Here is a 16,356-nt window from a genome sequence, read left to right as displayed (position 1 = left end):
TATCCAACGCGAGCGAATGCGTCTCCTTTAACTTAAAATATGTGAGAGGGAGCGTGTTCGACTGTGCGTCTCATGACAGGGTCGGTTCCGTCTGGGGACGCCCGTGGGTCGGTAAGAAAGGAGTCAAAACCCACAGCGGGGACCGGACACAAGGATAAATTCGTTACCGTTGTACCGTGACCGCGTGACGAAGCCTAGCTGGCTGAAAGTGGGGGGGGGGGTGCCCTGCCCTGAAAGCCCTGCCCCAAGATCGGAGACTTGGCTGCCAGCACCCCGTTGGCATTCAGTGCCCGCGGATCCAGAGAAGGACCGGTGCAATTAGCCTGAGCCTCGGCCACCCCCCAAAATAGTGGGAGAGCCGTGACTGGGAACGGGGGTTCCCCGGAAGAGACGTGTTTGAATGCAAACATGCTTTCGTGTCTCTTCCTGCTTGCCCACCGAGGGGACACAGTGGAGACAGCTTGCTCCGACTGCGTCTGATCTACCCGGCCTGCCAGGGATGCAATTGCCCCGACAGTCCTTCGACCAAAGCCCTCAACTCGGAGGCAAACTCGGCGCCGTGCGAGGAAGGGTCCACGAAGAGACCCGCAACGGGCCCCATAGGAGGAAAGCCTCCAGGGGCACAGCCTCGCTGCAGCCGGTAAAATCAGGTAAAAAACACCGCCTGAAAAAACAGACTGTGAGGATGCCCTCCGATCAGCGGGGGAGACCGAGAAAATATCGGTACCTCCGCCGTCGGGTCTCTTACTCGACGTCCCGGTACATGAAGTACCGGTAGCCGAGCGTGAGGACTTTCCACTCATGCAAAACACGCAACTCACTTTAACCGATTTGTTTACTGGACACGCGACCTTGCTGTGACGCGGTCAGTGTCAGCGATTTTGATGGCTCTGAAAGAAAATCTCAGGCCTCAGAACTCCAGTGAAAAAAACACGCTTTCACGCAAAAAAAACCCCCCGAAACCCACACGTAGCCACGACAAAGCATCTTGGATGCGGGTTCTATGCTGGTAGATTCTGAATAAACCACTGTACGGTCGGCTCGGAAGACGAGAAGACCGGAAGAAAAAGGCAGCGAGCCTTGGAGCTGTCATTACATCGATATATTGCTAAATACATTAAAAATAAAAGACGACATGCATGAGGGAGACGAATTACAGTTGTAAAAGGTGCCGCCATGAAATCAACATGTGACTACGTAGTGGCGCCAGATTTTGATTTCTTTGCTGTGAAAAATACTACACACAAAGGGGAAAACGACACAAGGGTAAAAAAAGACAAGGAAAACTTATCCTACCAGCTACCATGTCGGATGCCGAGCAGCGGCAACAACCCGAGCTATAAATCCGGACAGGAAAAAAAGCAGGCGATCCAGCAGAGCTCGCTAGATTTCATCTCCACTCGAGGCGGAGAGAAATTAAGAGTGAAGGACGGCTACCTGTGGCGCTGCCAGGTGGCCTCGGTCACGTGGGTTCGTGACATAAGGGGTAAAAGAATCTTGAGGTCATGGGGCTTCCCCTGACCTGGATTCTATCTCTCCGTCACCGGCAGAATCGCTGATTAATGCCTACAGTTCAAAATAGTCATTTTGACTGACCGGAGTCTATGGTGGGTAATTGAACGTAGTGAATAAACAGTACTCGTGAAGGGAATACTTTGTTTGCTCTCAGACCTCATTTGCATATGAGGTGTGGAAATACCGATTTTGATTTCAAGGAAGAATCATAATAAACTGTAGTACATATGTAATAATCTCAGTTACTTTGCACTTCACCTGCCATATAAATGGAGCTGATCTCTCGAAATGTGTGCTTGAACACACAACCTCATAATTATCAGATCTATGCAAGTGTTACACTCCAGACTGTGCACACAAAAAAAATTTAAATAAACAATAAGCTTTAATGTCGTACTTCCTTGATTCGGTATAATTCTGTTGTCTGGACTTGAGAACAGTTGCGACCATAGAGGGCGCTGTAATCCTAATGATAATAATTATAAAAATATAATATGCAAAGACACATCAAATACATTGACCAAAAGACCCGAGAAGTCAGGACGTGTCGTTTATTCGTTATTTGACACTGTCATCAATGAGCGCATAGTAAATCACACAATGCAATAATAATTCCTATAGCAGCTGATATGTCTCAGATATTCAATGCTATTCGTCTCTATAGCAACAGTCAAATGGAGTATATATCCACTGAACAATATAGGAACAACGGAGAACATGAAATGAAATAGTTCAGGACTAGTTCCATCACTAACAACTTGTAATAACGTGGACACATGGTAAAACTGACTTCACCTAGTTTGTTTAGTTACCGTATCCAAGGTCACTCAGTGTCACTGACCTCTCCAGGACTAAATGATCTACTGCATAAAAATACAACACAGTTCAACAGTATTCATGTAAATCGTATAAAAGCAAAATACTGAATAAATCTGGGTAAAATGTATAACTGAAAGAATAACTATTTATCAGTATACTACAGTACAGTTCTCGCGGAAGCTTTGGCTTCACTTCAGCTTCACCTTCGCTTCAGCATCACATCATTATGGCATTGTTATGGCTTCAGCATCGCTTCAATGTCGTGACATTAAAAAGTTAGGCGGTTATCGCTTCGCTTCATTGTGGCCTCATTATGGCGACAATGTGGCATCAGCATCGCTTCATCAAACAAAGAAGTACAGAACTCATTTCGCCCAACCTCTCGCCCGCTTCCGCTTTTCAATCGCTCGCTTTTGCGACCGCTTGTTGAATTTCCGCTTTATTTTCGACTGTGCAAAAATTCGGACTACTAACAATTTTCTGGTTTTCATAGATCACGGTTCCTAGTTTAGTAACCGTGCATAGATATTAAACAACCGTCAAAAGTTCAAATACTTTTTGTTTTAACTATCTATAATTATATGCACGCAATCTGACCCTTTGACCTAGATTTGGCTGGGATTGACTATTTTATTTTAAACAATATTCTGACGTGACGCACTGCTACAAAATGTATTTCAACAGAAGTACGACATGATTGTCCGGGTTTCTTTTCCTGACTGTGTTGAGTTTACGATTTGTATAATTATTGTTATTTCCCCCAAAGAGAACACAAGCCGAAGGACAATGAAGCTAAATAGAAGTCCCACGCATGGACTGAGTGAAAGAAAATATTTCTAAGGCTAAAATAAAACCTAATATCCCTTTGTGTATTTGTCAATTTTGCATATATTTGTTGTGACAGTATTTTCGTAAATATCTGGAAAAATCTCGTCTTTCGTTAATAATTTCATTTGTTTGAAATGTCTACCGACCCTGACCCAATAATTTGTTTGGAATATCGATCCCCGTTGGTTTCTCCAAACGGTCCCGACGTCCATTATTCAACACAATCAGCATTTATTTATCGTATGTCATGGGGATCATGTTCCGTAATTTGCGGGCTGTAAAACCAAATAATTAAACATGTACTATTTATTATATATATTTTTTTACCTCGTGAAACTACAACACAGCGTAGAGTTGTCGCAGTGAAACAGTCGCCTTGAAATCGATGAAACTTCAATTATCCATTTCTCGCCTTGAAATAAAATATTAAAAATTCGAAGAGCATCGGGGGAAATATTATTAACCAGTCTTACCAATCCAATCTCCGGCGTCGATTCACTGTGCTGTGACAGGCTTCACAATCATTCACTGAAAAACATCGGTATATTTTGACAAACGGCTGGGATTTGACCTCAGTTCAAAAAAAGAAAAAAAAAAACTGGGCTGAGATAATTAATCAGTTTTGCAAGTTGGGAAATAAGGTAAACCAGATTGGGGTCAATGATATTCAGTATCGAAGGACTTCCTCGCACGCAATCTGACCCTTTGACCTAGATTTGGCTGGGATTGAATATTTTATTTTAGACAATATTCCGACGTGACGCACTGCTACAAAATGTATTCAACTGAAGTACAACATGGTTGTCTGGGTTTCTTTTCCTTATTGTTGTTGTTTCCCCCCAAGCAGAAGACAAGCCGAAGGACCATGAAGCTAAATAAAATTCCCACGCATGGACGTGGACTGAGTGAAAGAAAATATTTCTAAGGCTAAAATAAAAATGACCTACTATTACATCTCTTTGTGTATTTGTCAATTTTGTATATATTTGGTATGACCATATGATCGTAAATATCTAGAAAAATCACGTCTTTCGTTAATAATTTCATTTGTTTGAAATGTCTACCGACCGTAATTTGTTTCTCCAAACGGTCCCGACGTCCTTCATTCAACACAATCAGCATTTATTTATCGCAATTCATGGGGATCATGTCCCGTAATTTGCGGGCTGTACAACCAAATAATTAAACAAGTACTATTTATTGTATTTTTGTTTTACCTCGCGAAACTACAACAGAGCGTAGAGTTGTCGCAGTTAAATAGTCGCCTTGAAATCGATGGAACTTCAACTACTAGTATCCATTTCTCACCTTGAAATAAAAAGATCGAAGAGTATCGGGGGATATATTATTAACCAGTCTTACGAATCGCTAGCTTTATTTTATTCGAATTCATAAAATTCACGAGTTTTCGACATTTGTTTGCAACTTCCGCGCTAAAATGGTTGAAAATGTGGGTGTGGTTTTCTCGCAAAGTCCTGTTGATAATACGGACTAATATGGTTCTGTGACCCAGGTCGTGCTCCGATCAGGTGACTCTCAGCCAATCAATGATGTTGTAACAAAACATATTTAACGCAAATTGAAGGGTCGTCGTACCATCCAATCTCCATCGTCGATTCACAAAGTTTTTTTTGTGCTGTGATAGGCTTCGCAATTATTCACTGAAAAACATCCGTATATTTTGACAAACGGATGGGATTTTACCTCAGTTCAAAAAAAAGAAAGAAAAAAAACAGGGCTGAGATACAAATCAGTTTTGCAAGTTGGGAAATAAGGTAAACCAGACTGGGGTCGATGATTTTCAGTATCAAAGGACTTCCGTGTGAATCATGATTTTCAAATTGTTCATCGGCTGGTGACCAAATATTTACGGCCACACTAAATGGACACGTTTTTTCTTCTGAAGCCCAATAAATTATTTCTGCATGTCAAGTGCTAATTCGATTTTTTACAGGGCATGTGGCTCGTTTTCATTCGAAAATATGTTTGTGAGAATACTTTTAAAGTACGTATAGATCGAGCTCAGATCACTGATCGTGACTTAATTTTGAGAATTGGTTGTCAAATTTTACCAGACCGACGCCACCACAACCATCCAATCATATGTTGGAAATGTACGCACTTGTTTTGGAACTTTGTATCAAGATGACTGGCGCCGACGCACCAGGCGGCGTACGTGTGTATTGCTTTGTTTTAGTAGTCCGGGCATGGGGTCGGACTCGGCAAAAACTAAAAGAAACACAGAAAAATACCACCGAAATGAGGAATCTGAATCTGCTCTTCTAGCAGCAAATAAAATGAGCGAAAAAAGGTAAATTTTATAACAAGAACAGTTTCACTTCGTATACAGCAAATTGTGTTGTATCAGAATGACGATTGCATCGTGTGATTTGAATTTATCACGATTTTCCTTCCAGTCAATATGAAACTCGTCACCTTGCCGATTGTAATGTACTTCGCAAAGTTTTTGGTGCCCAATACTTGCAACACTAAAATAATTAAACAAGATATCTTTTTAAAATGTCATTTTACTCTTGATCATATTATTTTATTCGTCTTGAATTTCAAATCAATTCAATTACATATCGAACTTCTGTACATGTTTTTGTCTACTGCCCTTCTGCGTGCAAATAATGTGGTCATACTCATGCCACAATAAGTTGAAGCTGATGCCATGTTGATGCCATGAGACTGCGAAGCTGAGGCCACGATGATGCCACAAAATAGCGAGGCGAACACAGCTTCAATTTTCAATGACGCGAAGCTGATGCCACAATGATGCGATGCGTAGGCGACAATGATGCCACAAAAGCCAAAGCTTCCGCGAGAACTGTACTGTAATATGCTAAATAACCCACGCTCTTCGGTTGCGATTGTTTACAGTTATCGTTGAATTCAAACTACATGGAGCGGGAGCACACGATCGTAGTTACAGTTAGTTTGTACAAACCTCCAGCGAATCTTCTACGTTGGCCACAGTTCCAGGAATACACTCGCCACAATTTTTCGAAACGCTGGTCGGTGCTGTTGTTAGCGATGGTTAGCAGTTCGTCTCGACAAATGTCGGTGAAACTTGAAGCTGGGCGACGATTTCCATGGAAGGCGGTAGAAAGTTCATCAGCGACTCTCACCTCCGGGTGTGCTTCAGCTGTTCAATCAGGTTACTTGCAGTCGCTCTGGTGTTCGGCGCTTCCTGCAATACGGTCTGGCACTGATTTGATAGTTAATTCAGGCTGAAATTGGGATGTTTCTTGAATGCCCGGGTAAGAAAGTTTCTACCAATGGTGGTCTCGTGGCTTCCAACTGCACGTGTGCAGTACAAAGTCTCAACAATTTGAAATCCTGCGGTTTATCATGATGACGCGTTGGGTACAACTATGTGATTATGAAATATGAAATAAAATACGCAATCATCCAAACCTCGCATACGTATCGAGTGACCTAATAAACTCTGTACTAAAACCCTGTAAACATGGGACAAAATACATGTTCCAGGATAAAACAAAAGGAACAAATCTCCTAATCTGTAAAACATCAGCTAATTAAATTGGGCGTGAAAACAAGGTGTGACACAAGGTCAAGAGAAGTCAAAACATATAATAATTAGGTCAAAGTAAACTTTGATTATGTTAAATGAGATCTGCCAAAAATGACTAAATTCCAGTGAATAGAGCCATAATTATGGTTAAAACAACAACCTCAGGTGGTCCTAGGCAAACTGTTCCTTCAGGACTCATACCACTAATTGAAACTCCATAGACGACAATGTTAACATATGACGAGATTGCTATATGAAAATGATAAACAAAGTAGAAAACATGGCTCTTAAAAGGGAAATCAACATGTCAGTAATCAACCACATGAAAAAAGCTGACATATTGGCCAGCTCAAACTCTTGCAAATCCCAGGTAAACAAGACACACCTACTGTATTTGGATTGCAGCTAGAGAAATTACTGGAAAAATTAGATAAGAACATCCAAATACACACAGAATAAACCCACAGGTACATAGCCACTAAGTCATAAACAAAAGACCTAATGTTAGTCTCACCTTTGACCCAGGTGATGCATGCCCTCAAACAGGGTGCACCTTTGAAAAAAATATTTAAAAAATTTCATTGGTAGGCATTTAAATTGAGGGCTATGAATGGTGATTGGTTGATTAGTGACACAAGACCTAAAGAACTGTTTTACTGTAGACTTGACATCTATGGTTTGCATGATGCAAGTCCCCTCAATATTATATTGAACACTGTACATGTTTTCCTTTGGCTTGTATGAATTAGTATAATTGTTTGTAACCATTTTATTTTGTAGATATGAACCAGCCAGTGGAAGAGACATGAATGATAAAGAAGTGTTGTTGGATGAATCAGATGAAGTTTGGCTTGAATTAAGACATCAACATATTGCTGTAGTGTCACAGTAAGTTATTAACTCTCACCCACAAAGCTATTCACAATATTTTTTGTATTTAAAGCATCACCTGTGTGGCCATAGCATGTTATTTTTTACAAACGAGCGTCTACCCATGAGCCTTTGTGTTCTTAGGGGTGATCTCATATTCAAACATGCGGGTCAAACCTACGAAAACCCAAACCGCCCTAAACCGCCCAAACAAAACCCAGTTTTGCGGTTCGTAAGTTTAAACAATAGACAGTGCGGTTCAGGACGACCGCACGAATTTGCATAAAAACTGCGGTTCGAACCGATCTCATTCACACCTCATTCAAGCTGTTGTTTATTTTTAGGATTGACAGAGTTTACATTGCTTTTTGAAGACTAGATAGTTGTCTCTAAAATGTGTTGATTTATTGGTGTACAGTAGTCATTTTACCGTGTGCCTTGCCTAAAAAAACACTCTTGTATATCGGTAAACAGCGTGCTGAATAAATTGTTTTGTTTTGATAAACTGTTATGCTCGAGTCGCAAGTTGAGCAGAGGACGTGATTCAGACTTTTCATTGGGCTAGACAATTGATATGTGTCTCTGACAGCTAATAAGTATCAAAAGACGAACATTTGTTGATACAAAGTTGCACTTGAGACTTACGCTACTGTGTTCAAGCCTTTACTACTGTTGCGCGTTCAATTTTCAAACAGTTCTTTCAGGAGTGCGGCATCGCAAAATCCGGAAAAACAAATGCAGCGTACGCCATGAAAATTTATTTCGATTTGCTGCACATCGGTTATTTGCAGTTTTTCTTATTCAATTTCCAGTGACACGAAGTATCAAAACAGAAAATTTAATAATAAATTAAATGGACTCGCGCTGATTATTTACGCCTATTCATCTGCAGACGAGACTGCTTATAAAAAACGAACCCCGACCTCTGAAAATACCTCATTCATAGAGTGCCTTGTACCTAAGACCGTCGCCCAAGGCGACACAGTGCACGTTGCGATATCGCAATCGATGCATGCTGGGTGACAAGGGGGAATTCTGATTGAGGTAACCAAGATGGCTGCGTTGAGTGCATGATTTTCTGCGGTGTTTAAAACAATATCTCGCTGCCTACTTCGCCCACAGTCCCTCAAGGCACTGTGCTTCGATGTATTTTCTAAAATAATCGTTTATTTTTAATTAACCGGGGGTTCGAAATGTGTGCATTTTGTCACAAAAAAGTAAGATATCGGCAGCGATAAATACCCATGTTACGGTGGTCGTAGCGCCGGAGTCGTAGCATTAGCCCCAACTTTAGTTTTGACACAGTGATAGAGGGACTGTGGTTTTCAGATGCCTTCGTAGAAAACAATGTTGCCATTATCGATTTAATACTTTCATCATATTTTGATAACTCGCAGTCTCACAGACTTTACAAACTTAACCAAAAAATGTGTTCTATGAATTTGTGAACTGACATGGACACAAAACTGACCGTACTTGTTGCGGACAAAATGTACAAGTTCGCTCCATGGATAAACATATTTTACTGACTATGCCAAATATATATATAACGCAAGTAATTTATCCTAAGAAGCTGCTCATTCTTAACACTTCACCATAGTATACATCTTATTTTTTTTCCGACTGAAACCAGGCTGAAACAGTATTGTAAGAAAAACCTAGGTTTCCCTAGGTCTGTCTTCTTTGTTCTCTGTTGTTTGTTTTCAGTGGGGGCGTTAATGGGCAGTTAATCCGGAGGTTAGGTTCAAACCTACTACTAATTTGCATATTTTAGGTCTAGTAGGTCTGAATAGGGCAGGTCGGGTAAACCCAGGTTAACCCAGGTTTGACCCAGGTGTTTGAATATGAAATCACCCTTCTTTCCCTGTTTTCTATGTCTCTCTTTCTTAACATACTAGCAACCTTAATATAACAATTCTGTCTGATTTAACCTTTCTGTTTGGCATGTAACCACCAATATAACCATTTCGTCCGTATTTTCCCAATGCAACCCAAATGTAATCCCTCCTTATCTTTCAATATTCTTTTGTATTCTACTTATCTTTATTACTTATAATTTAGGCAAGTTACTAAAATGTTAAAGAAGTTTGCTGAGAACAAGAAACTGTCTTCAAGTGGGGATAAAACCTCAGTACGAGATCTTTCTGTGATGTTAAAAAAGATGCCACAATATCAGAAAGAACTGAGCAAGGTAGATATAGAATCCCTCATGAGTTATTCATCTCATTCTACATCTGACATGCTTTGACAGATTGAGTAAGAGACATAATGATTACACATGGAAATCAATTTAGTTTTGGGTTTTGCTGAAATATAGTCGACCTGTACCGGTAACCATTTTTGTTCCCAATGTTTGTTTTTAAGCCTGATTGCTTTGATATCTGTTTAATGAAAATGTATTCCTGCTTTTCATCTTATCGAATATTTGTTTGGTTTTTTTTTCATTTTTTTTTAAAACTACTTCTAAACCAGTTAGAATTCTATTATGCTTATATTGTACTGTGCTGTGTCACTGAATATTGTTTATTAATTTTGACCAAGACTGATGTTTTGAAATTATTTATTAACCAGAGAATGGCAGTCTATTTTTGAGTACTGATCATAAACATTGAATTGAAATCTGTGATTGTTTTGTTTTTTCAGTATGCAACTCATCTGCACTTGGCTGAAGACTGCATGAAACATTATCAAGGATATGTTGATAAACTGTGCAAAGTGGAACAGGTATGTTAACACCTTATTTATATGTTATATATTTCCCATAATATTTAACTTGCTGGTAATATCGTCACTGCCAAGGATTATTACACACAGTACTGTAGGTATATAACCTATCATAGGTATTCTAATTTAGACGTCAGGCAACAGAGAGGCATCCATTTGGTTCAAAAATAGAACAAAGAATTTACAGTCCAAACAAAAAAATGTGTTTATTTCCATGTGATAAATAGAGGATCTCCAATGAGTGACCGTGTAATATCGGATTTATTAAACGAGTGTAGTAATTTTCATATGTTCCGAGCCTTTGTGATAAAAAAAACATTATTCAGTGATTTTAAATATGCATTGGTTATAATTTTTTTGATAATGAAAAGTATAGAAAAGTTTTTTTAATAGATTGCTTAGTTGCATTGAATGAATAGTTATGCAATGTGGTCATGTTGTTTTACTGGCAAAAATTTGCATGTGAGTGTAACCATGTGTAATTTCTATGCTAGCAAAACATGGAGGATACGTTGTTTTATGACTGATCATACATGTACAAGTTGTTGAGTTGTGAAATAGTTCTACACTTAGCTATCAAGGAGCGCATGTGATGCAGCTTAGAAAATAGTTCTGATTGTATTGTACCATACCCAGTGTTTATTTGTCACATTGATGAGTGACCTATTATTTGTTATGATTAATCTGTATTTTCTGCTTATTAGTCCCCGTTCGGACGCAGTCCAAACTTGGTACATACATTAGACATTACGGGTTCCTGATGTACATCATTTATTTTTCAGATCGGATTCAAAATGGCTGTCTGGCGGCCATTTTGTTTTAATGAATGGGCTTCTAGAGCCATATCTCTTAAATGCTTTGACTTATTATATTTAAATTTTATATATTCGTTATACATCATTTTATATATATACATGTATTCAAAATGGCTGATTTTGAATACTGTTCCAGAGCAATATCTCTCAATATGGACAAGTACTTGTTTTACGATCAGATACAAATGTCAATCATTTTAATGTTAAAAAATCATATTCCTGACATGGTTATATTCCAGCTATATTACTATAAACAAAACTATATATCTTAAATTTGATAACTAACGGGGACTGTGCCATGCATGATTCATTCACGTTATTAGTCAATTTGAGATAACTGGTTGTGCGCTCGCGGATTGACAGAAGAGGTAAAGAGGAAACCATGTGGGAGAGGGATAACTCACTGACGAGGGGACACGGTTGGAAAAACTGAAAGTTGGCGTCTCCATGTCTCATCGTCAGTGAATTCTCCCTCTCCCGCATGGTTTCCTCTTTACCTCTTCTGTCAATCCGGCTGATCAATCATAGTCAATTAAACTTAGTTTAATTGTAAGTGAATGTTTTGGTCTCATGCAAACACTTACTGTAAAAAACAAAGTTTGCAATGTGTTTTTTTCATGTACTAGTTGACCTGAAACTGCATATCATGACCTGATAGGTCAAGCCAGTTATGAATCAATCAGAATGCTGTGTGGTGCAGCCAAAAAGTATCAAGAAATTCCTAAATATCACCAAAGATCACAAAAGTGATTATCAATGTCTGGATAACTTGTCAGAGTATGTTAATAAATAGCAATTAACTGTAAACCCAGAAAAAGCTAAAGTATTAGTTTTTAACAAATCAAACAGATGTCTAAACAGTGACACTTTCTTTCTAGGTGGCAGTGAAATTGTGACAGTCAAAACATTTAATTATCTGGGCTCAATAATCAGTGCAAATGAAGTTCTAAAGCACCTTAAAAGAAGGCTCAAAAACCACTGTTTTCTCTCAAAACTATTAAGGCGCAATACACAATTTGTCCATCACCTTGTCACAATCCCTTTTTGACAAATTAATACGACTGCTACTTGTTTATGTCTACTTGCGATGTGTGGGGTGACGAGTTCTCATCCAAATCACCAGTTGAGGACATCAATATTCAATACTGTCGATATCTCCTTCAAGTTTCCCAAAAAACCCCAATTATGGGAATTTACAGCGAGTTAGGGAGATACCCTTTGGATATATTTATTAAAAATCAATTAATAAAATATTACAACCGCATTCAAAATACCAAAAATGTTTTTCTTAAAGAAGCTTTTTCAGTTAATAAAAGCCTAAAAACTAAGTGTTATTTTGAAATTACAGACTTGCTGAAGAATATCAAACAGGAATGTTTAATTTATAAAAAGCGATAAATTAACTTCAGCAGAAATAAATATCAAGTCCACCCTCAAACATAAATTTACATCTCATTGGAAATAAACAATTTACAGTGATATTCGTGAAAAGTCTGAACTTACAGAACATTTAAATTCAATATCAGTATGGAACCATATCTCATCAATATCAAAAACATTGATTTGAGAACTGGTCTGGCTAAGTTCTATCTGAGTGACCATGCCCTCACAATTGTACTCCACTCAATAACAGGGTTTGTGACATGTGTAATCAAGGTACCATTGAAAATGAATTTCATTTTATGGTGGAGTGTCCCAAATACAGTGACAGACAGTGTTGTGTTTGATACCACGACTGATGTGATTGACTCCTTTCACAACCTGCCTCCTGAAGAACAGTTCACTGCACTGTTAAATAATGATGTTCATCCAGGTAGCACAGTATATCAACAAGTGCTTTGAAATTAGACAACAAATACAGAATTAATAAAATTATACATCTTTCTTTTACAAGGAGTTGTTTTAATGTTTTTTCTATTGATATTCTGTTTTTGTAGATTAGTTTATTTTTATTACTTCCTAATTACCTACCTAATATTGTAGCATAAAGCGTGTTCATATAGTACAGCATGTTTTATTTTCAAAGAGCTTCTTTAGCCTCTCCGTTTATCGTTTTGCTGCACATTGTTGCACTATTGTGCAGTGCTTAGCAAACAATCTTAATAATATTATTATTTTAAAATTTATGTAACCACCATTTGCGAATTTGTCGAGTGGTCATTTAATTTTGCTGAGGTGTTACCTCTAGTAGATGTTTTTGGACAATCTGTAGACCTGATTAGAATTTGGTTGAAATTTACTTGCATATTCATAAGTAATTTTCATAATAATTAGTTTGATTCTTCAGATGATTATAATAATATGAGGTTATTACGAGGATACCTCAAAGTATGCATGAAGACCGTACAGTGGGAGTATCACGCAATGGAGGTCGATACAACGTCTGAGCGCTGTCTGAGTGCATACTTTGAGGTATCCTCATTCAGGGTTTTTTCTAGAAAAAAACTACAAGAGGGAGCACTGCAATTCAGTTGGGGAGATAGGGTTCTCCCTACCAGGGTGTGGAGTTTTTGATAATTCTAAATTAAAATGGAGCATTCTATGGCTTCCTTGGGGCCAAAATTACTATCAGACTGGTCAATCAGAATTTTATGGTTGCCAGAGGATCTGCTCCCCAGGGTAAGGGGCGCATGGCCATGGCAGGAGGGCGCTGCGCCCCTGTTCCCTTGTTTAAAAAAATCCCTTCTTGTAATAACCTTATTATTATGCATCTTTTCCTTGCAAGGTTACATCATGGGAATGTCGAAATCCAAAATCAGCAAACTTCTTTGTGTGGAGTCCGTTCAAACCCTGGTGGCAGCCATATTTGTTTTTATTATTAGAGGACGCTTAATAAGCGCGTAATCATTCCATATTTGGAATTTGCATTTCCCAATATGATAGGATGAAAATACCCTGTAAAATACCACAAAATTACAACACGCTGTAACTTATGGCGTTACGGTGACAGATGTATAATAATAATCGTTATTACACCATAACAATCATGTTAACATAAAAATATTAGAGGAATACTTCTAACAAATGAAGTATTATTCATGAAGGTAACAAATGTGTTTGTACTGTCAGTACTATTCAAATCAAGAAGATTATTGCTGAATTCAAAATATAGTTTCTCCATTTCTTCTTTTTATTCACAAGAGATTAGAAAGTGGAGAGTTGCATTTTTTGCAGAGTATATATTTAGTATTTAGTACATAGATTATACATGTTAGGATACATGTCCTCCGACCGTTCGTGCATCTGTCCATCTGTCTGTCTGTCTGTCTGTGCCTGCGTCCGTCGGTGCATTCGTCCGCCTGGAGTCATATTTTAGAATCCTTTGGACCAATTCTGTTCATTCTTTGCATGTGCCTAGTACTTTATGTGGGACATATGCACATGCAGTGGTTTAGTGATTCGATTCAAAATGGCCGACTGGCAGCCAACTTGTTTTTTGAAAATGTTGTATTTTGGACATGCTTTGTCAATTTTCATTCAAACTTGGTATATAGATTATACATGTTAGTATACATGTCCATGACAGTTTCTATCGCAATTGAATTAAAGATGGTCGACTGGCAGGCAGCTTGTTTTTTTTTTTAAATGTGGTATCTTGGACATGCTTTGTTAGTTTTCATTCAAATTTGGCATATGCTTTATATATCTTAGGATACATGTCCATGACAATTTGTTTCAAAATCGGATCAAGGATGGCCGATTGACAGCCATCTGACTTTTTGGTCTTACTACTATATTTCCAGGATTTATGTACCATTTTCATTCGTATTTGGCACATACATCATACATGTCACTTTGTTTCATAATCAGATCAAAGATTTATATCTCTGTCACCCATGTATCATTTTCATTGATATTTAGCATGTCATAAATGGATACATGTACATGTCAATTCAATTTGCAATTTGATCAAATATGGCCGACTGGCGGCCATCTTGTTTGTTTAAAATGTGATAACTTGGACATGCTTTCACTTGTGATCTATGTTTTTCTTTGCTATGTTTTAAACCGGAGGGGTTGTCATGCAACATGTGTTCAAATTTGGTGTGACTAAACAATCTGTTGTATTTGCCACTTTGGACTCAAGTTTCAAGGACATGCTCGCGACAACCCCTCCACTTTAATATGACGAGCACAAAGAGAACTTTTAAAAATTTAACGGGGACTGTGTCATTTTCAATGACTTGTCATTTGGAGTTTTTTAGTCCCCGTTCAAATGCAGCCTGAAAACGGGGACTTATGTTTTGACCTTCGTGCTTTCTGTATCTTAGAAATGCCTGGACCAATAACAATCAAACTTCACACATACCAATCTGATTAAAATCTGATGTAGTGTACGGGCTTTAATTATTTTGGCTATAAACTTATTTTAATTTTATTTTTTATTACTTTTGTTATTAATGCCCTTTTATCTCATTATTTTACTTTGATTTTGATTTTGTGATTTTTTTTAATTCCGCCCTACCTACATCTGATCCGACGCCTATGTAACGAGATTTCAACGAGACCCACTATCGACGATTTTAGTCAACGAATCACATACCTCCTTCTATTGGGCACATGATGACGTCACCGGGTGGCAAACACACTCAAATAAAATGGCGGATTATACCAACGTTAGCGACCGTGAATAACACAGCTTTTCGGTAAGTTTATCATTGTCAAATGCAACGAAAGTCATTTTTATGTTAATATTGTGACTCGAATGGTTCGACTTTAGATCGTTATTCCGTATAGTTATTCTGGGAGTGTTGATTTTGTTTCCACCGGTTCGACCGAACACCAGTGTCTTTTTCCAGTCGCCTGCCCTGGAGACTGGTGATGTTTTGTTGACGATCGGGCCAAAATCGTCTACGGTATTGAAGCTGTAAATATTCATCAAATTGTATCAACATTTTGTACATTATACAATAACTCTTTATTAAAGTAATTGAGCTGATTTTGACTGGAATAAAATATTTTTTATTTGGAACACATCGCAATTGATCAGGAAATATTTGTTTGCTCCAATTTTCTGCGTCGATGCCGTGGGCCGGTGACCGTTGTACAATTTAAAATCAGTTTGCATTGTTTACTATGTTCTAATCATTACGATTTACTTATTTTTTTTTTTTTTGCTTTCATTCTAGATAATTATGCTCAGTGATGTAAAATTGAAGCATGACTGAATGAACGAACCTTGGCTGGCGAAGATGTATCTGGAAGTGTACACATTTGTTGGAAGTGAAAAAAATATTCAATGTAATG

The 16,356-nt window shown here is 38.2% G+C and overlaps 1 protein-coding gene across 2 annotated transcripts in view; it reads left to right on the top strand.

The window, feature by feature from the left end:
- The window catches only part of LOC102807501 (syntaxin-binding protein 1-like), a 71,223-nt gene that overhangs the window by 33,118 nt on the left and 21,749 nt on the right, over window positions 1-16,356 (top strand). For both annotated transcript variants that reach the window (XM_085492210.1, XM_085492209.1), the window contains exons 9-11: window positions 7,481-7,588; window positions 9,632-9,761; window positions 10,214-10,294. In XM_085492210.1, the coding sequence (XP_085348336.1) occupies window positions 7,481-7,588; window positions 9,632-9,761; window positions 10,214-10,294 (319 nt within the window). The remainder of the gene's footprint in view (window positions 1-7,480; window positions 7,589-9,631; window positions 9,762-10,213; window positions 10,295-16,356) is intronic.

The sequence above is a fragment of the Saccoglossus kowalevskii genome, chromosome 17, assembly GCF_978046115.1.
Source record: "Saccoglossus kowalevskii chromosome 17, keSacKowa6.1, whole genome shotgun sequence".
Lineage (NCBI taxonomy): Eukaryota > Metazoa > Hemichordata > Enteropneusta > Harrimaniidae > Saccoglossus > Saccoglossus kowalevskii.
The sequence above is the reverse complement of the archived record's forward strand: the minus strand, read 5'-3'. Positions and strand labels throughout refer to the sequence as shown.